Source organism: Macaca fascicularis, chromosome 5 (genome assembly GCF_037993035.2).
Source record: "Macaca fascicularis isolate 582-1 chromosome 5, T2T-MFA8v1.1".
NCBI lineage: Eukaryota > Metazoa > Chordata > Mammalia > Primates > Cercopithecidae > Macaca > Macaca fascicularis.
Window position 1 is genome coordinate 47,127,559 of NC_088379.1, and position 22,862 is coordinate 47,150,420.

The 22,862-nt window shown below is 38.0% G+C and overlaps 2 protein-coding genes across 23 annotated transcripts in view; one reads left to right on the forward strand and one right to left on the reverse strand.

Annotated features, from left to right (window-relative positions):
• Positions 1-8,158, forward strand: part of ATP10D (ATPase phospholipid transporting 10D (putative)) — a 279,019-nt gene extending 270,861 nt beyond the window's left edge. For all 4 annotated transcript variants that reach the window (XM_065544966.2, XM_065544965.2, XM_015450328.4 and 1 more), the window contains 2 exons: positions 1,783-1,970; positions 5,799-8,158. In XM_065544966.2, coding sequence (XP_065401038.1) covers positions 1,783-1,970; positions 5,799-6,129 — 519 coding nt within the window. In that variant the 3' untranslated portion in view covers positions 6,130-8,158. The remainder of the gene's footprint in view (positions 1-1,782; positions 1,971-5,798) is intronic.
• A 1,634-nt stretch (positions 8,159-9,792) lies between these two features.
• The window catches only part of CORIN (corin, serine peptidase), a 264,257-nt gene continuing 251,187 nt past the window's right edge, over positions 9,793-22,862 (reverse strand). For 17 of the 19 annotated variants that reach the window (XR_012434810.1, XR_012434811.1, XM_045392336.3 and 14 more), the window contains 3 exons: positions 18,141-18,412; positions 15,067-15,200; positions 9,793-10,465 (listed from right to left, as the gene is read on the reverse strand). Coding sequence is in view for 16 of the 19 variants with exons in the window: in XM_045392336.3 (XP_045248271.2) it covers positions 10,283-10,465; positions 15,067-15,200; positions 18,141-18,412 (589 nt within the window). In the remaining 3 variants the exon portion in view is untranslated. Of the gene's footprint in view, positions 10,466-15,066; positions 15,201-18,140; positions 18,413-21,976; positions 22,046-22,862 lie in introns of those variants that run through there. The other 2 variants (XR_012434809.1, XM_065544971.2) reach the window with 1 other exon arrangement.

Below are 22,862 nucleotides of genomic sequence, written 5' to 3' on the forward strand. Positions count from 1 at the left end.
TCTCTTTATAATAAAGATTAATCAAACCCCAGACTCAGCTCTTTTATAACAGAGAATGTTAATATTATGAAGTTGGTGCCAAAAAAACACAATTATTTTTGCACCGACCTCATACATTTAAAGTAGGCATACACTTTTCTTCATTTTTTAATTTAAATTTCTTTTTTTATTTCTAAAATTTTTGCAGGTGCATAGTAGCTGTATATATTTATGATGTACATGAGATATTTTGATACAGGGATGCAATAAGCACATGATGTGAAATAAGCACATCATGGAGAATGGGATATCCATCCCTTCAAGAATTTATCCTTTGAGTTACAAACAATCCAAATAGATCCTTTATTTTAAAATATACAATTATTATTGACTATAGTCATCCCATTATGCTATCAAATAGTGGGTCTTAGTCATCCTTTCTATTTTTCTTTTGTACCCATTAACCATCCCCACCTCCCCTGATACCTCCACTACCCTTCCCAGGCTCTGATAACCATCCTTCTACTCTCTATGTCCCTGAGCTCAATTGATTTGGTTTTTAGATCCCACAAATAAGTGAGAACATGCAGTATTTGTCTTTCTGTGCCTGCCTTATTTCATTTAACGTAATGACCTCTAGTTCCATCCATGTTGTTGTAAGTGATAGAATCTCATTCTTTTTTACGGCTGAATAGTACTCCATCATGAAGATATACCACAGTTTCTGTATCCATTCATCTGTTGATGAACACTTAGGTTGCTTCCAAATCTTGGCTATTATAAACAGTGCTGCAGCAAACATAGGAGTGCAGATATCTCTTTGATATACTGATTTCCTTTCTTTTGGGTGTACAACCAGCAGTGGGATTGCTGGATCATACAGTAGCTCAATTTTTAGTTTTTTTGAGGAACCTCCAAACTGTTCTCCATAGTGGTTGTACTAATTTACATTCCCATCAACAATGCACAGGGGTTCCCTTGTCTCCACATCCTAACCAGTGTCTGTGGGATGATATCTCATTGTACTTTTCTTTCTAGATAAAGTTACTTAATTAGTGAGCCAATGTTAAGAAAAATCATATTGCAAGATATACATGAATATGAAAGTAGCTAGGCTGTGGTATGACACGCAGACATTTATTTCTTGCTCATATAAAGTTGGCTGATAGTCCAGACAGCTCTAGAAGCAACTGTCCTCTGAGAGAACTTCTTGGTCAGTATGGAAGGAAGGAGACAGCATGGAAAACTGCAGACCAGCTCTTACATGCTTCTAACCTGAAAGTTTTACATACCCCTTGTAATCACATTTTATTAGTCAAAGCAAGACATATGGCCATGCTTAATTTCAAGGGAGTGTGGAAATATCATCCATCTGAATGCTTACTCAGGGAGCAGAATGACAGTATTCATGAGCAACAGTACTGTTTAACACCTATTTGAATGGCTTAAGTTTGAGGTTTACTGGGTTAAGGTATTACATTAACAAGGAAACAGACCAATGAGTAACTATATGAAAAAAATTAAGGAGAAAATCCAGACACCTCTTGGTGCATGGATAGTATAGAATAAACTAGTCAACAGAATTCCCTTTTGAGTTAGTTTTACAGAATTCAAACAGTGAGGTAACTCATTCACAAAAGATACTCCCATCTCTCTGATATCTTATATTTTGTTTGCTAAGGTTTGTTACACCATTCATCCAGTGCTTAGATGTGTTGTCTCTTTAATGGAGCAGATTTGTCCAGGTGGCAATACCGTATCAGTGAGAGAGCATTCATTTCCTCTGTTCGTCTTGTCTTACAGACTTGGATTCACATGCTGGTCATCACTGGTAGCATCTTGTCTTATTTTTTATTTGCCATAGTTTTTGGAGCCATGTGTGTAACTTGCAACCCACCATCCAACCCCTACTGGATTATGCAGGAGCACATGCTGGATCCAGTATTCTATTTAGTTTGTATCCTCACAACGTGCATTGCTCTTCTGCCCAGGTATGGTATTTATTTTATCATTGAGAGAATAAATGGAATCATAGGCTAGGAATCCTTCAAGTAACTACTAAGAATGGTTGGCAGGCCATCCTGTTTAGTAGTGAGAAAGTCAATTTGTGTCCTAGTTAAAATATTGGTTTTAACTGTTTTATCAGAGAACATAAGTGGCTTAAGCAAACCGAGAGATTGATTTATCTCTTATGAAAAAGTTTATCTGGTTGACAGTTTACAGGGATAGGGTAGCTTTGCTTCACAGAATTATCTAAGGACCTAGATCCTTTCCTCTATCTTTTTACTTTGCTATCTCCCAATGGTCAGCCCCTTGTCTGGGTCCATTTTGTGCTGCCACAGTGGAATACCACAGGTAACTTATAAACAGAAATTTATTGGTTCACAGTTTTGGAGGCTGAAAAGTCTAACGTCAGGCCACCAGAAGATTTGATGATTCCGATTCCAAGATGGCACCTTGAACACTGCACCTTCAGATGGTGGAAGGGCAAAGAGGCAAAAGGGGATCAAACTCGCCCTTTTATAATGGCATTAATCTCACTCATGAGGGCTCTGCCTTATCACCTCTTAAAGGTCCTATCTCTTAATATTGTAAAAACAGCCGCTAAATTTCAACATGAGTTTTGGAGGGAATTCCAACAATAGCAGCCCTCATCTGCATGACTGAAGATGACTCCTCAGCTGATCCCCAACCCTGCTTGCCCCTGTATACAGGAATGGGAAAGTAGAGGGCAAGCAGCTTTGTTTTTGTATTTTTGTTTGTTTGTTTGTTTTTCTTGTAGTGGCATGAACCTACATATGTACATTGTAACTAAGTGGCTAAAATCTTGGAGTTTCTAAAAGGAAGAAAGGGAGAATGGGTATTGAGGGACAAGTAGCAATCTCTACTACAGTCTGTAAACACTGAACACTTTTCAACTTTCCTCCCTTATCTGAGTTCAGTTATTCCCCCAATTCTAGTTTAATCTGATTTATAATATTGTATGGGATGGAAATGACTAAGAAGAATACATGGGTTTTTAATATATAGATAGATTCTTGGAACTCAGAACTCATTGTCTCTGCAGTTTCACAACATCTGTTTAGCTGAAAAGATTACAACAAATAGTTGTTCTCCTTTTTTAAACATAAATGAGAGTCATAGTGGTGAGTTCATGTTATTCTATAACAGCGTCAACAAACTGTGGCAAACAGGCCAAATTTGGCCTACTGTCTGATTTTGTAAATAAAACCATACTCATTTACATATGATCTATGGCTTCTTTTGCAATACAACAGCAGAACTGAATAGTTCCAACAAAATTTGTCTGGCTTGCAATGCCTAAAATATTACTATCCAACCCTTTACAGAAAGAGTTTGCCCGCTCTAATCTGTAACTGTATCATACGGCACAACGGACACAATCCTTTGTTGCTGATGAATGTCTCTTCTAGAAATGCATAAGAAAACCCATCTGAGTTACTCAGTGGTACTTATATATAACAATATCACTGTGAAACTAAGATACTTCTGTAGTGCTCATTGCTATTGCCAGCTTCCAGATTAAAAACTGACAAGATGAACTTATAGAATTTCTGAAAAAACAATTACTTTAAGGTTTTGGCTTTAAAAATTCTGGGCCTTTAACAGTATAGTTCTAGTATTTTTGTGGTATACTTAAAAAATGACTCCCTAAAAGATTTCCATGTCCTAATCTCTGTAACCTGTAAATTTAATCTTATGTGGCAAGAAAAGAACTTTGCATAAATGATTACATTATGGATCTTGAGACAAAGAGATTACTCTGAATTATCCAGGTGGATCCTAAATGTAACCACAAGTGTCCTTATAAGAAAAGAGGCAGAGGGAGATTTGACACAGAAGAGGAGAAGGCACTATGCCTATGGGATCATGGATTCCTTAGCCACAAACCAAGAAATGCCATCAGCCACCAGAAGCTGGAGGAGGCAAGGAATAGATGCTCTTCTAGAGGGTCCAGAGGGAGCACGCCCTTTCCAATACCTTGATTTTGGCCCAGTGAAGCTAATTTCATATTTTTTGCCTTGAAAACATTGAGAGAATGATTTTTGTAATTCTAAGCTACCAAGTTTGTAATAATGTGATAGCAGTCATAGGAAACTAATACAGATTTGGTACCCAGAATAGGTTTCTGCTATAACAAATGCAGAAAACTATGGAAGTGGCTTTGAAATTGGATAATGGGCAGAGGTGGGGAGAATTTTGAGGCACATAATAGAAAAATCCTGTTAGACTTCCTTACCCAGGCTCTTGGTAGAAATATGGACATTAAAGTTGTAATCAGTGATCTTGATAGCTACATTTACTTATTAGTTCCAATATTTTATTTTAGATTTTCTACATATACAGTAATGCCATTAGCAAATAATGACCATTGTGTTTCTTTCTTTCCAATATGTAAGCACTTGATTTTTCTTATTGACCTGGCTGGGGAAACTTGTCTTGTTTCTGATCCCAGAAGGAAAGGTTTCCATATTTCCCTATTAATTATGATGTTTTATATAGAATTTTATGACTATATCATTAACCAGATTAAAGAAGTTCCATTCTATTCCTTATTTTCACATTTAAAAAAATATAAATGTTTGTATTAATTGAGATAAGATTTTCTTTTTTTATACTGTTAGTGTAGTAAATTACATTAATTGCTTTTATAATATGAAAACAATCCTGCATTACTGAAAAATTAAGTTACTGCTGGTGAGGTTTCAGAAGAAAATGAAGAAGTCAGAGAAAGCCTGTATCATCAGATGTAGAGAATACATATATCATCATACACAGAAAGTTGCTAGAAATATGAATTTTCAAGTACACTGATGAGGACTCAGAAGAAAATGAGGAACATGCTTTGGGAATTTGAGGGAAGTGGATCTTTCAAATACTGGCAGGAAAATTAGCTAACTTGTGTTCTACAGTAATATAGAAAGCAGAATTTGTAAGCAGTGAAGTTGGATATTTGACTGAGGAGGTTTCTAAGCAAAGTATTGAAGGTGTGTCCTGATTTACTGCTTATAGTACAATGTGAGAGGAAAGATACTGAAGGGAAAACTGCTAAGCCACAAGGAACTTGGTTTAGGAAATTCTCAGGCTATCCAGATTGCAAAAGTTGCTAAAGTTAGGAGATTGACTGTTAGGAGTATGCTCTGGAGAGAAGTTTGAGAGCATAGCTGGACAACCTTTCTGCTAGTGCTGAAGAGATTAGTTATGTGATTCCTAGATCTCCTCAACCATTGTAGTAGTAACCAGAAAAAGAAATGAGGTTATACAGGAAAGATCTGTGGTGGTACCTCTTATCTAGTGGCATAAATCCCAGTGACATACATAGGAGAGTCACAAGACTTTTGAGAACATTATACCAGAAGAAACACTGCCAGTTTAGTCTAGGAAGGGACACGTTTGTGGTACTTTGTTACAATAGCCATAGAAAACTGATACAAATAGCATTTTTAACACTTACTGTGTGTCAACACTCTGCCTGCTTTGTATGTATTGTCTCATTTAACCTAACATTAAGCCTATGTAGAAACTATTTATATCTCTACTTTTATAGATGTTATTTATTTTTGTTTTTTAATAAACACTTACATGACAATTACTGTTTTCTAAGTGCTTTACAAATATTAATTTATTTAATATTGTTTTATCTCCATTTTATATTAGAGTTCAGTTACCCTCCCCCTTTATTTCAGGAGCCAAGTGGCCACCAGACCCTTTTACTTTTTTAATTGGTTAGTATTCAGGGGGTTTTCCATAATGCATTTGAGGTGAATTTAATTCTAATGATGTTTCTTGTCACCTAGGTTTGTATACAGAGTTCTTCAGGGATCCCTGTTTCCATCTCCAATTCTGAGAGCTAAGCACTTTGACAGACTAACTCCAGAGGAGAGGACTGAAGCTCTCAAGAAGTGGAGAGGGGCTGGAAAGATGAATCAAGTGACATCAAACTATGCTAACCAATCAGCTGACAAGTCAGGAAGAAGACCCCAGCCTGGCCCTTCTACTGTATTTGCAATGAAGTCAGCAACTTCCTGTGCTATTGAGCAAGGAAACTTATCTCTGTGTGAAACTGCGTTAGATCAAGGCTACTCTGAAACTAAGGCCTTTGAGATGGCTAGACCCTGCAAAGATTAAGAAAGCTAGACACCCTCCCTGGAGTTGCAAGTATTCTTTCAAGGTTGGAAGAGGGATTTTGAAGAGATATCTCTCCAAGCAAGAATGACTAGTTTTTCCATAAGGGACATGAGCATTTTACTAGGCTTGGAAGAGCTGACATGATGACCATTATTGTATGTTTGTATATACATTTGTAATAGAGGGCTAGAGTTTGACCTAGACAGAGTTTAAGGAAGTGAAATATTTAATTCAGAACCCAATGCTTTTGTAAAACTTTTTGGATTTTGTAAAAGCATTTTCATTCTCTTAGAAATTCAAATATTTTCAAGGGGAGTCATTTGAGATATATTTATTTTACTAGGAGATCTTATATTCTAGAGAAATGCTTTAAATGGTCAGGCTCCAATCTGAATTTTTTTATTAAGAAAAAAGTAGTTTTTAATGAATTGGTTAGGACTCAGAGGAAATACGGAAAACACGTAGATGGTTAATTTACAGGTAAAAATCCCAAGAGCCTTTTAAACAACAAGGTACCTAAAATAGGGTATAATTATACTGCTTAAAATACAATTAGTGTCTATGAATAGCTTTTTATTTTCTGTGGGAAGATGCTTTAGGTCTTCTGACTGAAGATGCAGGCATATCTCTCTGCTCATTTCAGTGTTTTCCTGAGGTGGAGCCTTCATTGGAAAGGGGAAAGAGGGATTCTAGGGTTTCATCAGGGACCAGGAATGCATTCCTCTCTCAGGTTCCAATCAAGAGAACACCTTTTATGAGATCTGATTCTGTATAGATGTTGTCAGTTAGGAAACTGAAGCCATAGATCAGGCAGACAAACAGCCCATTGGGCAATTTCCTGTATTTTAAAACTGACAATAGCCTGATTGAAGTGATACAATCAATTTCAAAACAACCTTCCAGAGGCCACTTGAAGGTTCATAGTTTTTAAAATACCCTGAGACTTTTCAGGTTTTGGAGCCTCTAAAATATGAGATATAAACTGAAACTAATACAGGTTGTTCTCTGGAGGTTTCTATGAGGTTCTTAGAAAAATTTGGTTTTAAAATACATTTGAGGACAGGAATGTCTATAGCAAGTTTACTGCTATTGCAAATCATGTATGCTGGCTTTAGTTGTAACAAACAAACTACTTTATGCTAAGTAAGGCCAGGTGCTACTATAAAATCATATATTCCTGTTGAAGTTCTTTTGAAATCCTTTCTCTATTTATTATATTTGAAAGTTGTCAGCCACCAATCATCCAGAATTTCCTTCCTGAATCTCCATGCTCATATGCAACGTCTACATCAAGGTCTTCTTAATGACTGTTATTCTCAGGGTTTAGTTTTCTACCTTCTGCCTACTATTTTGGTCTAACATTTTTGTAGCCTTCTGTTTTTCTTGCAAATAGTCTTTTACATAAGCTGATTTCTAGAACTTTCAAAATCTCACATAGTTAATGGAAGTTGCTTTCTGCTTTCTTATGACTATTTTTATAAATAAACTATTTCATAAATAATGTATACTGAAAAATCATCATCACTCTTATAAACATTTGCCAAATCCAACTGTAATTAGTACCAGAACTTAGAAGGAAAGTCACAAAGCATGCCTTTTACCAGAATATTGCTTTTGCCTTATATGGAAAATCACTGATGTCATATCATTTATTATCCTCGCAGCAGTTGGCATTCATTCCCTGAGATCGTCGTCTCCTGATAAACAATAATTTAGAGGTATGTTCACTTGTAAATAAAAAGGTTAGCATCTAAGGACAAAGAATGAGCCAAAAACACTAAGGAAAAAGATCAATTTTCAGAATTGAATTATCTGTACATATGAATAGAGGAAAATACTGAGTGCTAATGTGATAGGGTCACAATCTTGTATCCACAATTCCAAAACCTCCAAACCTCTGAAAACTGAAATATTTTTATAAATTAGGCCTAAATTCTATGCCCTGAACAAATGTAAAGCTATTTATGTACCTAATGTAATCATTCATATACTTTGCTACAAATATATTATTTCATTACTGAGTGCTAAACTGTATTTCCTTTTAAAATTTGGAAAATTTTGAATTCTAAAACACATTTAGACCTTAACCTAAAGAGGCTGGGATCTGTATGAAGCTTTTAAAGGGTCACGTTTACAAGTCAATAACTCTTTTACATAAAGTTACCCAAGCTGATGCGATCTGGTGTCCAGTGTACTTCACCAAATTTGGGGGGGGCCAAGTATCATATCATTGCTGTCAGTAGATAAGAAAATTGATTAATAGTATACATTTTGGGATATAATCTTATACAAAAGATTTATAAAATAATTGTATTGGGTTCCCAAAATGTACTCTAGACATTAAAGATCTGTGTGCCCTTACCAGGACTAAAGTTCCCACTGGACACTCAATGGGTACTGTGAGACTATTAGCAACCTCTAATTTCAGACCAGTCAAGGAGCCACTGATCCTCTAAAATGAAAGAGCATGAACCTGTGAGAGTGAGATATAAGGGAGGTGAACTGTGATTGGTAAACAGGCTGCCAGCATGCTGTTAGAGAGACAGAAACAATTTCTTAGAACTTGCCACCCATATCCATAAAAAAAAGGTGATTAGACCATTTTATTTGTATTAAGAATTATTTAAAATAAGTATAATATGTGTATTTCACTGAGCCTAAGTTGAGCAAGGCTAAAAGTTGATACATTAAATATGTACCTACAACTATAACAAAACTGACAAATGTTCTTGAACTTTCACAAAATTGTGACCACAATTCAGTTGCTAGATTTCACACTCTCCTTAGGTTTATACAAACTGCAGGACAGGAAATGAATAATATAGAAATTGCTAAAACAACTTTTTGAATTTCAAATATGTTTACGCTAGAAAAGATACAAAAAGACATGTATAAAATTGCACGTAGTATCTATTTGGAATGCTGAGGCAGTCCAGGTTGCTGGTGGAGGTTAGTAGGGAATCCTAGTTGTTTAAAAGGCAAAATGGATGCCTAATTAAATTAAGTATATACGAAGATTTGTGTTTTAAAGCTTTTTAGTGGGGAAAAATACTTTTTACCACTAATTGCTTCAGAAATTGAGTTGTGTAAAGTGGCCTAGAGCTAAAAGTCATTTCTAAAATTTTAATTACCAAGAAGAAACCAGACATTAAACATCTTTTGAGGAAAGTTACAAAATGTTTTACTGCATGCAAAGTTTTTCTGTGCTCTAAAATATGCTTTTTATGACTTTGTTGGTATGGATGAACACAAGAAAACTGAAAAGTAAATTTAATTAAGTGAGGGATGCAAATTAATTTTCTTTTTAAAAAATTGCATCTCTTGTCTAAATTCTCCTTTGCAAAGTTTAATATCCAGTTCTTTGCCACATAAGTAAAACAAAATATTGTCCATAAATATTGATCTAGTTGTTGCAATCTCAATCAGCCAACTGATATATCCTGAACAAACCCAGCTATGAGGAAAGTTCTATAGAGACTTCGAATCTTGATATACATCCAGAATGGGGTCCTATAAAGTCAAGTGTTAATATTGATATCTAAATAACTCTGCATTCAATATGTCTTGCTACCTAAATGGATGATACTGGTCTTTTATTGCTGTCTTTCATCAGTTCTCAGAATGATGCAAACATTAGAAGGGTAATAGTAAATACTTCAAATGTGTAAATTATCTTGGCTTTTAATAAATCAAAAGCAAGTCTCCAATGTTAACACTGAAATTTACCACTATGCACTGAGCTTGAGAAACAAAAACTAGCAGAGATAGTCAGCCTAAATCTCTATGTCTTTTTTTGTGATAGGATAAAAGAGAACATTCCATAACCTGTTACTGTAGCACCTGCATGATTTTCAATCTCTCCAGAGTTGATAATTTTGTGCTGCAGTCATGCTTAGGCCTGGCAAAAGAACAAAGTCTGCTTGGCTTTGCTTTTGTAAAGTCTTTCATTGAACTTGAAATAAGAGAAAAATGAAGGTCAAAAAATAAGTTGAATAAAATTAGTCCAAAACAAACATGCAAATTTGCAGTGCACGGTTGAGCATTTCTGCCCGTGAAAAGTGCTTCTGTACAGCTCTCTGCAGGAAGCTCTTCACAGTCAAGAAGGTCATTTTCTTTTAGTGTAGCTGGCAAAAGTCTCTGATCATCCTTATAATTAGTTTAGGAGAAAAGTCTGGATGTAAATCTGTCTTTTAATCCATTCGACGAAATATGACACATTACTATAAACGCCAGGCCCCAGGACTTTGGAAAAGCAGACGGAGCCCCATGAAGTTAATCCAAATAATGTCCACTGTCCTCCAGGCTTCTCACAAACAAGAGGCCCACCGCTGTCGCCCTGCAATGAGTAGCAATGGGAGTTAGTAACTGGCATTTCAGGGCCGTAATGTGTGTCCATGCTATCCTGAGGATACAATAAAGCTAAACCCAGATTAACCAACTTGGAAAGTTTCAACAAAGCTGACCTTGTCAGCCTGTGAAGGAATTGTGCTTTCCGCTGTAAAAATAGAACTTTCAAATAAACATCTTAAACTCTGATCATTAAAAAGGTAGAGTAGCTTGGGAAGAAATTGTATTTTTTCCCCCAGAAAATTAGAAGACCTTTTTCAGGCATTTTCTGCACTTACAAAAATATATCATAAAGCTTTTAAAAAGTATCAGAACTAATTACCTCAAAACTGACCTCATTCTAATTTCAGCTGAACTTATGACTGTGGAAACTACCCAAAATGGAATAAAATCCCCCCCACACACAATACTACAAACATATTCTAAAATATCTATTTTCAAGAATCTGGCTTTGTGAATGAATACATTAAGTATAACACAATTTGGGGTCCCTTACTACACTTCTTTTTTTTTTTTTTTTTTTGAGACGGAGTCTCACGCTGTTGCCCAGGCTGGAGTGCAGTGGCGCGATCTCGGCTCACTGCAAGCTCCGCCTCCCGGGTTCCCGCCATTCTCCTGCCTCAGCCTCCTGAGTAGCTGGGACTACAGGCGCCCGCCACCTCGCCCGGCTAATTTTTTGTATTTTTAGTAGAGACGGGGTTTCACTGTGGTCTCGATCTCCTGACCTTGTGATCCGCCCGCCTCGGCCTCCCAAAGTGCCGGGATTACAGGCTTGAGCCACCGCGCCCGGCCTACTACACTTCTTAATAGTTCTCAAGACTTTTAAATTTGGCATAGTTGAATACAAAATAGGACCACTTAAAATTATTTATAATGAATATTTCATTAATAGCCTGTATTTTATTTCATATATATAGGGATTTTCATTCATGATATTTAAGGATTCCAGTTGAATTATATTCAGTTTTTCCCCCAAATATAGTTAACAATAAAATGCTATGGCATTAGAAATAGCAATATTTGCTACATCTGAAAACAAAGGTATATTCTGCACTGCCTCGAAAAAGAAGAGCTGATACCATGGGAAAAAAAAAAAAAAAGGAAATATGTGAATTCATTTTGGAAGGTTACAAATACTCCTTGATCTACAGACTTTCAAAATTAGAAGCATATCTATGGTCTTCCTACTTGGTATTGTTGAAGAACATAGGACTAATGTTTCTCAATCTTCTTCTAAACATTTTCCACATATTAGCTCATTTAATCTTTACAAAATACCTAAGAGTTTATATTATTTATTATATCTGTTTTGGAGATGTTGAAACTGAAACACAAGTTAAATAACTTGTTCATTGACAGAGACTGGATTTGAATCCAAGCAGCCTGGTAACAAGACTCCAACTCTATAATTACTAGGCCACCCTGCTTCTTAGGAACATTCGTGAATATTATTGCTATGAAAGAGAAATTGGGCCTGGCACGCTGGCTCAAGCCTGTAATCGTAGCACTTTGGGAGGCTGAGGCGGGGAGATGACTTGAGGTCAGGAGTTCCAGACCAAACTGGTCAACATGGTGAAACCCTGTCTCTACTCAAAATACAAAAATTAGCCAGGTTTGGTGGTGGAAACCTGTAATCCCAGCTACTCCAGAGGCTGAGGCAGGAGAATAGCTTGAACCCAGGAGGTGGAGGTTGCAATAAGCTGAGATCACACCACTGCACTCCAACCTGGGAGACAGAGTGAAACTCCATCTTAAAAAAAAAAAAAAGAAGAAGAAGAAGAAAAAGATTAAAATTTTGATTGTGCTGTACACTTTTGTGTAAGTGATGACCTTTGAATTTGTAACTTTCCAATACCCTAAGCCAAAATCATAAGCATAGAACTTGCAAAGAGCTGAATAACTTTTTCTGCCTAAGAGCCGAATTGAATTTTTTAAAGCAAAATTTATTTGTTACATGTATATAATGCTTAGACAAAAAAGAAAAATTTCCTGGAAACGTTTCACAAACTGTTTTCACAAATTTGTTTTCACATATTTCATACACATAAGGTATTTCATTCTTGATCTCTCCTTATATAAAATAAATAAGATGCTCGCCTATTGAAGTGGAACTATGATGTCAGAGGGTGATTAAAATGGAACGTGTTTACAATGTCAGCACATTTTCACTTCCAGATCAGACATTTAATAAAATAATTATTTAGCATCTACTCTTTGAAAAGTTCTGTGCTAGTGTATAAACAAACAAACAAGCATTATTTTTGTCCCAGAGCAGCCTAAAGTCAGCTTGGGTAACAAGAATAACTTCACATGAAAGCAAAATCTAAAGGCTAGAAAGAGGAGTTCAAAGGAATGAGTGATGACATCCAGGTGGAGAGGAATAAAAAATGCCTTCCTGAGATGTAGGTTTTGATTTAGGCTTAGTGAGTCAGGTAGGCACTCCATTAAATGCAAAACAAAAGGTGAAAAGCAAGCAATTAAAAATGAAAGTGAGACTACAGCTAAAGGCACAACGGATCTGGTTTGTTCTTTTGGTCCTCTTTGTAATATTGGGCTTGAAACCAACATATTTGGCTTCAGTATTGGCTTATAGATTGTCACAGACAAACTCACACTTCATTATGTCCTGTTGATATGATTAAGGAAAATAATATATGTCATATAATAGACGTTTAAGTAGAAACATTTGCTTCTGATATAGTAAAAAGTAGGTTTTGTTTGTTTTGTTTTCTACCTGAAGCTGTGTTAGAGAATATCTGGTATGCATTTAGTACACCCACACCACTGAAATCCCACTACTAAAGAAGTTGGCAAGACCTGGTTCCTATTAGGCATCATGATAAGAACATGCCCGTGCCTGTGTCTGTGGGCCTTCAGCTCTCTGTCAAGGAATCATCTGCCTTCCCCTCCTTTAGCAATTGCCAAGAGATGATCTTGAACATGTGCCAAGAGGTGCTAGTTTTTGATAAACCTCCAGATGACATTGGAGAGAGGTAGAAATGTATTTATATTAATCATTGCTGCCAGACTGCCCGATTTCATATCCTCAATCTACCACCTTCATGCTGGCTGATTTGGGGAAAATTACTTAACCTCCTGTATTCTTGATCTGTTTAGGGAAAATAAACACACCACCATATGGGTTGATTATGATATTTAAATGAGTTATTAGAAAGCGTTTTGCAGAGAGCCCGAAACATAATAAGCACTAAACTGATAGATTTTAATATTGGTGTAATTACTATTCATTGAATGTCTATGTATGTGCCAGATATCATATATAGATATGTGAAAGATACAGGCTTCTAAATACATTAACTTAGTTAATCTTCATGGACAGAATTAGTCCCACTTTACTTATGAGAAAGCTATCCAGAGAGGTTAGATAACTTCATCAGGTTATACTGGTCTTAATGGCAGAGATGAGCTCCAACCCAGACCTTTCAGGCTTCAAATCCTGTGCCCCACACCCACATCATGCTGCCTCCTACAACACTTTTATTGGGCCTGGGAAATCAAACCCAGTCCTCCTGTAGAGAAGGGAGGGATTCCTTTACCACCACCCACCTCAGCAGGATGACGTGAGGCCATGAGGCAGAAAGGAAGGTGGTCTCAGCGAAACGCCAAGGGAGCTGTCTGCTCCCTCTTTCCCATGACAACTGTCTAAGCAATCACCACAGGGCCATTTTCAATACCCTGATTTTTCCATTCTAAAATGGATCATCAAAAATATAATGTATTTACATTGAGTTAGTACTTAAGAGCACTGTTGTATCTTTTCTTCATTACTAAACTGTAGTGGGCAAATTACTCCAAAGCAGTAAAATAACAAAGGTGCTTCACAGCAGCATAGTATAATAACTGTCTTCCTCAGTTTTTGTTACAAGCTTATTTGAGCACTTGCACTTTTCCCTCCTTTCCTAGGAGCCAGTCCAGTATAATGTTCGATGAGTGTCTATTAAGTAAAAATAAAAAGGCACCTCTACACTGTTACGTTAATATGTTCTACAAACTCTCATGGCCATGAACCCTGAGTATCTAAAGGTTGAGTTCAGTGACATTTGAGGACATGCTGACAATCAAGTGAGGGCCCAGACAACACCAGTGTGATGACCCCTGAGACAGAGTTAGTCCTGTCTCACACCCTGGAAGTTGGGGTGTTGATGTGTGTCTTAATGCCATCACTCCAATGACTGACAATGTCCTTTCATGCCTGCCCTGCTTCCTGGGGCAGCCAGGTGGAAGCCATGGTTACTACTAGCTCCTCTTAGAACCTCGTTTATCCTAACCACTAAAATGGTTGAATGAGATGAACAGGAAAAATTGTTTTTCTCCTGTCGCTGACCAAGGGTGATGTTCCCCATACAGTAGATGAGACAGTAGAAGGCACCCTGAATAAAGAGGATGGGTGTAATTAGGAGAATTGTGTACCAGCTGCAGGAAAATGTGCTGTAAATAATTAAACATTTGGCAACAAACAATTTTCAAAAAATATTTCCAAAGGGCTGTATGTGAGTAATAATGAGTTTATGGGAATCCACTGAAGTTACTGTTGAAATGAATCTCCTTGGTAACCAGAAAGCAACTTACCATGCATGAATCAACTGTGCCAGACTCATAGCCAGCACATATCATCCGAGTGGTGATGGTCTTCATGTCAAAGTAGGACTGACACTGTTCCAGAGAAATAATGCGGACTTCTCCCTCTTGCAGCTTAAAAGGCACTGAATTTGAAAAAAAATAATAATAAGAAGAATATACATATGATGGTAAAATGACTCAAAAGTGAGGCTAGTGAGGCTAGCCAAATATGAAATGCAAATATAATATAAGTATTTTTATACCAAGAGAGGCATATTCTTTACTTGAAATGTCATTTTAAAGACACGGCTGGTTTGGAACCAGAATTTTCTAGTTAGAAGTGTTCATAGCAATTATCCAGTGAAACTCCTTTATTTTATTAACGGGGAAATCAAGGCCCAGACTGGTTAAGTAAGTTGGTTCATCCTTATCATATGCTATAACAAAAACAATAGCTACTACAAAGAAAATGAAACAATCAAGCCAGAGCTCTGCTGGCTGCCAGATAGGAGGCTGCCAGTTCAGCGTCAACTCAGCATGATAGTCCTGCTCTGCTAAAATAGAGAAAACCTGTTCATTCTAACAGAGAAGGGTTGTCCTATTCTTGATGAAAAGAATGTGTCTCAGTATGTGCCCCAGCAGCCATTACTTGAGGTAAGAACCTCTAATCCTAGAGGATATGACAGAGAGATGTTGAAAAGCTCAAAGCCATCCCTTGGTATTGACAGAGAGAATATGTGAATTCCATCTTGCTTGAAAGTTCTTGAAGAACGACAATGGATTTCTTGCAGCAAGACAGCGTGAATCTTTCACTGTTTAGCCATTCTGCAAAATTATACACACTGTTCTTCTTTGAAACAGTGATGGTGAAGCATCACTGGATACCTTATAGGAAGAAAGAGCCATTTTTAGGAAAATCAATGTGATGCAGGCAGTGGATGTTTCATAGGTTGTCTAAAGAATAAGAAAAATAGCTAACATTTATTGGGCACTAGTGGGTCTCATTGTCTTTAATCTTTACAACACTCTGGTGAATTAGGCAGTTGCTATTTTTTTTTTTCCATTTTATAGTAAGCTTGAAAGTTGTATAGTCAGATCAACCAGGTCCTTCTTACTGAATTCAGCAGAATTTTGCTTTTTTTTCAGACAGGGTCTCATTCTGTCACCCAGGCAGTGATGAGATCTTGGCTCACTGGAGCCTCCACCTTCCAGGCTCAAGAAATCCTCCCGCCTCAGCCTCCCAAGTAGCTGGGACTACAGGCACACACCACAATGCCAAGCTAATTTTTTTTTTTGTACAAACAGTTTCACCATGTTTCCCAGGCTGGTCTCGAACTCCTGGGCTCAATTTATGCTATACTACATGTGTGGAGTGTGCATTATGTTGCAATATCGCTCTGAGTTCAATATGGATATTGTCAGAGGATTGTTACATGTGAGTTTTTTTTGAAAAAGTCATTGACTTCTGCCTATTGAATTTCCTTTCCATTCTGTAATTGATGAAACAATGTAACTCAAAACTTATCTGACTAAATTTTAAGAAAAAAATTCTTTCAAATATACAATTTCTAAGGCCATAACAGAATGCCTATATACATTATCATTCTTGAAAGCCATGGCATTATACTTGATATGGGCAGAGTAGGCTGTACTTAGAATTTTTTTTGTTTGTTTGCTTGTTTGTTTTTTTAAGTCTCAGGTGGCTGGATCACCTGCAGTCAGGAGTTTGAGACTAGCTTGGCCAACATGGCAAAACCTCGTCTCTACTAAAAACACACACACACACACACACACACACAAAATTAGCCAGGCATCATGTCGCATGCCTGTAATCCCAGTTACTTGGGAGGCTGAGGCAGGAGAATCATTTGAAACTGGGAGGTAGAGGTTGCAGTGAGCCACGATCGTGCCACTGCATTCCAGCCTGGGCGACAGAGCGAGACTTCGTCTCAAAAACAAACAAACAAACAAACAAACAATTATTATTCTTAATTAGGTCAAACTGAATGAGAGAGTCCATTGTAGGGGCTGAGAGTAAGTACATAGTACACATTTTTAATTTCCACATGTTTTATATGTTTAAGTCATCTCCACAGCCAAACTATTTTAATGAATTTAAATAGTCAAATAGCAAATCAATATGATTTCTTGAAGGACTTACAGGTTGTACTACAGATGTAATACACATAAGACCAAATCATAACATAAAATTGGAGATATGACCATGCAGCTTGACTGCAGATTCCCTGTGACTGTCTCTATCATTGGGCTATCTTCAGGCAGTTAGAGACAGTCCAAAGCACAGTTGTGGCAGGTCTCCTCCTGCCACAAGGAAGCTCCAAAACATTTATAGTAGCTCCCTGGAGAGAGATTCTGAGGTGTGGAGTGGGATTTTTGGAGACTGCATTTGAGCTTGACCATTTTAAATGCCATGGTTCATTATTAATGTCTATCTATGATTCGCACAGCAAATGAAGTGCGATACATCGCTAAGTATTTACCATTTGTGGCTACCTTTTTGTAAGAGAAAATGGGAAATTATGGCCAAAAGCAACCTAGTTTTTGGTTCTAGGTACTGGGTCTCATTCTGTCACCCAGGCAGTGGTGAGATCTCGGCTCACTGCAGACTCCACCTTGTAGGCTCAAGAAATCCTCCCATCTCAGCCTCCCAACTGAGGAACACAGTGTTTCTCAGGCTCCTGAAGATCCTGGCTGATATGGTTTGGCTGTGTTCCCACCCAAATCTCATCTTGAATTGTAGTTCCCATAATCTCCATGTGTAATGGGAGGGATCTGGTGGGAGATAATTGAAACATGGGGGACAGTTACCCTCTTGATAGTGAGTTCTCACGAGGTCTGATGGTTTTATAAGGGGCTTTTCCCCCTTTTGCTTGGTACTTCCCCTGGCTGCTGCCATGTGAAGAAGGACATGTTTGCTTCCCCTTCCACCATGACTGTAAGTTTCCTGAGGCCTCCCCAGCCCTGCAGAACTGTGACTCAATTAAACCTCTTTCCTTTATAAATTACCCAATCTCAGGTATGTGCTTATAGCAACATGAGAATGGACTAATACACTGGCTTACTTTTATTGCCCATGTGGCCCCAGCCTGTGATATAGCAGTACGTATCAGGCTCTAGCCACTGCTCCGGGCTGGGCAAGCAGACAGGCCGGACGTAGCCAGTCTCACTGATGTCTTCATTTAGCTCAATGATGCTGATGTCATAGTCCACCACTGCTCGACTGTAGCGGGGATGCAGGATGATGGTCTTCACAAAGCGTGTCTGCATGAACACTGATGGATGGTCTAGATTGTTGATGCCAAGCACCACTTTCCAAACTGCAGCATTCTCTCTCCTAAAATTATAATTCAAGAGCTATTGGCATCTTAAACTCTGGTTTATCATGTGAAATTCACATGTAATTTTAAATTAAAATTAAAATATTTTATTTATGTAAATAATGGCCATTTTCATGCCCACTTCTCAATGTATTCATGTAAGTGGCATTTATATAATAGCCTGAGTGGTTAGTAAGTATTATTGTTGCAGAAAGCTTAGTTCATGATTCCTGAATGGGGCTAGTCTTTAACATAAAACTTCTTCAGTTTTAAAGGTAAGCAGAGTTAGTTACTTGCTTCACAGAATGAGCAAGATAATGAAAAGCTATGTGAAAAGTGAAAAAGAAGAACAAGCCAAGATTAAGACATTCCTCCAAGAAAGAGCAAGTGACTTGAAGAAATGCCAGAGGAACCCCCTACAGATTTCCAGCTCAGAGCTTAAAAAGGTCACCCACAACCTCCAATGGTCGTTCTCATACTCCACTGTTTTTGAATACTTGTCAACAATATTTTCGTCGATTCCCACCTTAAAATACTTTCTTCACTTGACTTCGAGGTCTTGCCATGCTCCAAAATTTCTTCCAATCTCAGGGCCCTTCCCTCTCAGCCTTCTCTTCTGGGTTCTCCTCTTTGGCTCTCAGTCTCCACATGTTGAAATGCTCTGGAACTTCACTCTCAGCTTTATATTCTCACACCCTTGATTTCATCTAGTCCAATGGTTTTAAATCCCACCATACCCTGGTGACTCCCAAATGTATATCTCCAGCTCTATCCTTTCCCTGAGCTGCAGACTTAATGGTCAATGGTCTATTTAACACTTTCAGTTGGATGTTTGATCATAGCCAACATTTATTGAGGGCTCACTATGTATCTCACAGTATTTAAGCATTCAGGATTCAGTTTACAGTAACTTAATACTATAACCAGCCCAGGTGAATTTTCTCTTTTTCTTACACCCAACACTGAATGCATCAGCAAGTCTTCGCCACTCCTACTTTCAAATATATCCCACATCTTACTGTTTCTCCCACCTCCATGGCTACAATCCTAATCTAATCTACTCTCGACTACTTGGACCATGCAATGGCCTCCCAAATCATGGTCCTTCTTCTAATCTTAGTCCCTATAATCCATTTTCCTTACTATCAGGATATGTATTGACTATATCCCCTATATCAATCAGAGCAATATTTTTAAAATAAAATTAGATCAATCCATCTTCTGCTCACTATTCTCCAAAAGCTTTGTATCACACTTGAGACAAATCCTAGACTCCTATCCCTGGCCTCTGAGGCCCAACACCATATGCTCATTCTCACCCCAAGGACTTTCTTGTTAATTCTGAACATGCCAAGAGCATCCTCAACTCAGGAGCTATTTCCCTTGATGTTCCCCCAGCTCTCACATCGGTCTTACCTTGACTCCTTCTCTTCATCCAGGTCTCAACTCAGACATCATCTGCTCAGAGCTGTTTTCCCAACCAACCTGTCTCACCCTTACTCTGTCCCCTTCACTCTACTCGACACTGCTTTAATTTTCTTCTCATACTATCCATTGATATCAATGACATTGATATAACCATTTGTGTATTCTATGTCTTGGCCCCTAGAATATAGTTACCTCTGTGAAGGCAGGGATTTGGCTGGTGTTTTTCACTGGTGTGGTCACAGGGCTTGGTACCTGGCCAATAGTAGGTCCTCAACAAGTACCTATTTAATGATGGTTCAATGAATGTTTTTGACTCTAACCACAAAGGCAGGGTCTGTTCTTCCTTACTCCCTCCATCCCTTCCTTCACTCCCAGGCTCTCCTTCACCAGAATGGCCAGGATCAAAAATGTTGACATTTATTGGACCACAGTGTTGGGGCAAGGGTAGAGCTTTAATTATGGGCACTCCCTTATACTCTGGTAATGTGAGTCAGCCACATCACCACTGTTCCTACTTGGGAGCTTGTGATCAAATCAACTAAAGTAGGTTGATTTGACTAGCTAGACCAATTGTTTCTCAACCCAGGCTGAACACTGAATCATCTGGGAGTCTTTAAAATAGTGATTCTCTGGACATCACTCAATATCAATTGAAACAGAAGTTCATGGGCTGGGTGGGGCCTGTGAGTCAGTATTTTTAAGAGCTCTCTAGGGAATCTTAGGCAAAACCCCACCCACACCCCTTCTTTTCTTGGCATGCCTTTATTTACCGTCAGCATGGCAAAGATTCGAAAGGCTGAGATTTCAAGAGAGTTAGGAAGGAGGAGCCAAAGTAGGAACTCACTTGGTTTTTAGTATTGTTGGATACTTGGGCCAGACTCTACTAACAGACCACCCTATATAGTCATGCATGTTGTCCTTTTTCTATTAAAAATGATAATAATAATAATTTCAGGGATATCAGGGGAACAAACATCATTCAGTGAATAGAGAGGTAGAGATACATGGCAATTTCTCTATGGCAAGCATGGTGTTAGGGATTACAAGAATAAGCAAGAAAAGCATGATCCCTGCCTATACAAACATTATAATTGAGTGAAGATAGACAATTAAATAAACAATTAGATTAAAATGCAGGTAGTACTATCACATGAGCATTACAAGATAATGTTACAGAATAATTTTTTTCTTTTTCATTTTTCTTTTCTTGAGACAGGGTCTCGCTCTGTCACCCAGGTTGGAGTGCAGTGGCATGATGATAGCTCACTGCAGCCTCAACCTCCCAGGCTCAAGAGATCCACTGGCCTCAGTGCCCCACCAAGTAGCTGAGACTACAGGCACACATCACCATATCTGGCTAATTTTTTTTGGAATTTTAGTAAAGATGAGGTTTTGCTATGTTGCCCAAGCTGGTCTTGAACTCCTGAGCTCAAGCAATCCTCCCTCCTTGGGCCTTCCAAAGTGCTAGGATTACAGGTGTAAGCCACCAAGTCCAGCCCAGAAGAATCATTTTTCATTACATAAAGCTGTCACTAAAAGAACATGCTTATCTTTCTCTTTCTTTCCTTTCCTTTCCTTTTTCCTTTCCTTTCCCTTCCTTTTTCCCTTCTTTCTTTTACTTCTTTCTTTCTTTCCTTTTCCCTTCTTTTTTTTTCCTTCTTTCTTCCTTCCCTTCCTCCCTTCCCTCGTTCCTTCCTTTTTTACTCCACAGTAATGAGTGCATGACCATTTGAGAAGTTCAATATGTACTTGAGATGCCATTGTTTTGGACACCTGAAATCAAGCAATAATTGATTTCAAATTTCTGCCTATTTAATAGCTTCTTGCCCTTGAATAGCATTACTAAGTTTTGGCTGTGAAAAACATTCATCCACATGCTTAAATCATTAAGCGGTATTTTGAGTAATTGAACATTCCAAATTATTTGTAACAAAATTGAATAACATCAAAATTCTGGACTTAATTACCGTATTGAGATTAATGTAATTCTAATTATAAAAAATTGATGTCAATAAAACTGCTAAACATTAATTTGTATCCAATAGTCTCTTGTTACACAAGCTACTGTCCTTATGGTATTAATATCCACCAAAAGAAAAAAAATGTCCATAGGAAATTCACATACCTTTTTGTATTCAGTGATGACAGTGTTCTTTTCTTCTTTTTGTTATGAGTATATAGTGAAAAATAATGTCTTTTTTAATGTCTTCCCTCCTATCAGCCTGGGGATGGCAGAAACCAAAAACAAAACAAGAAAAAAACCCAACCTATTGTTTGAACGAGTTTCCCAGGGTGAAGGACACGTACATACATGGTGATTGTCACATCAAGCAAATACTAAGAAGAAGGAGTCAGGAGCAATGGCAAAGACAGCCCTGTGTCTGGGTAGAAGCAAAAAGAAGGAGGACCATTTCAGCCTACATGAATGCCACATGAGTTTAATATCAATTCTAAAGTACGAATTAGCTGGATGTGCTTATGCGCACCTATAGTCCCAGCTACTTAGGAGGCTGAGGCAGGAGAATTGCTTGAACCCTGGAGGTGGAGGTTGCAGTGAGCTGAGATCATGCCACTGCACTCCAGCCTGGGCGACAGGGCTAGACTTCATCTCAAAAAAAAATAAGAAAGAAAAAAAAGAAAAAAGAAAGAAAGAAGTACCATTGGAGAAACATATGGAAACACACTCTGATCATAAGACTGTTTTAGTAAAAAGAGCTAAATTAAGGCCAGGTGCGGTGGTTCACACCTGTAATAACAGTACTTTGGGAGGCTGAGGAGGGCAGCTCACCTGAGGTCAGGAGTTCAAGGCCAGCCTGGCCAACATGGCAAAACCCTGTCTCTACAAAAAATACAAAAATTAGCTAGGTGTGGTGGCAGGCGCCGGTAATCCCAGCTACTCAGGAGGCTAAGGCATAAGAATCATTTGAACCTGGGAGGTGGAGGTTGCAGTGAGCTGAGATCAGCCATTGCACTCCAGCCTGGGCGATAAGATCAAAACTCCATCTCCAAAAAAAAGGGGGGGGGGGGGGGCGGTGGTTA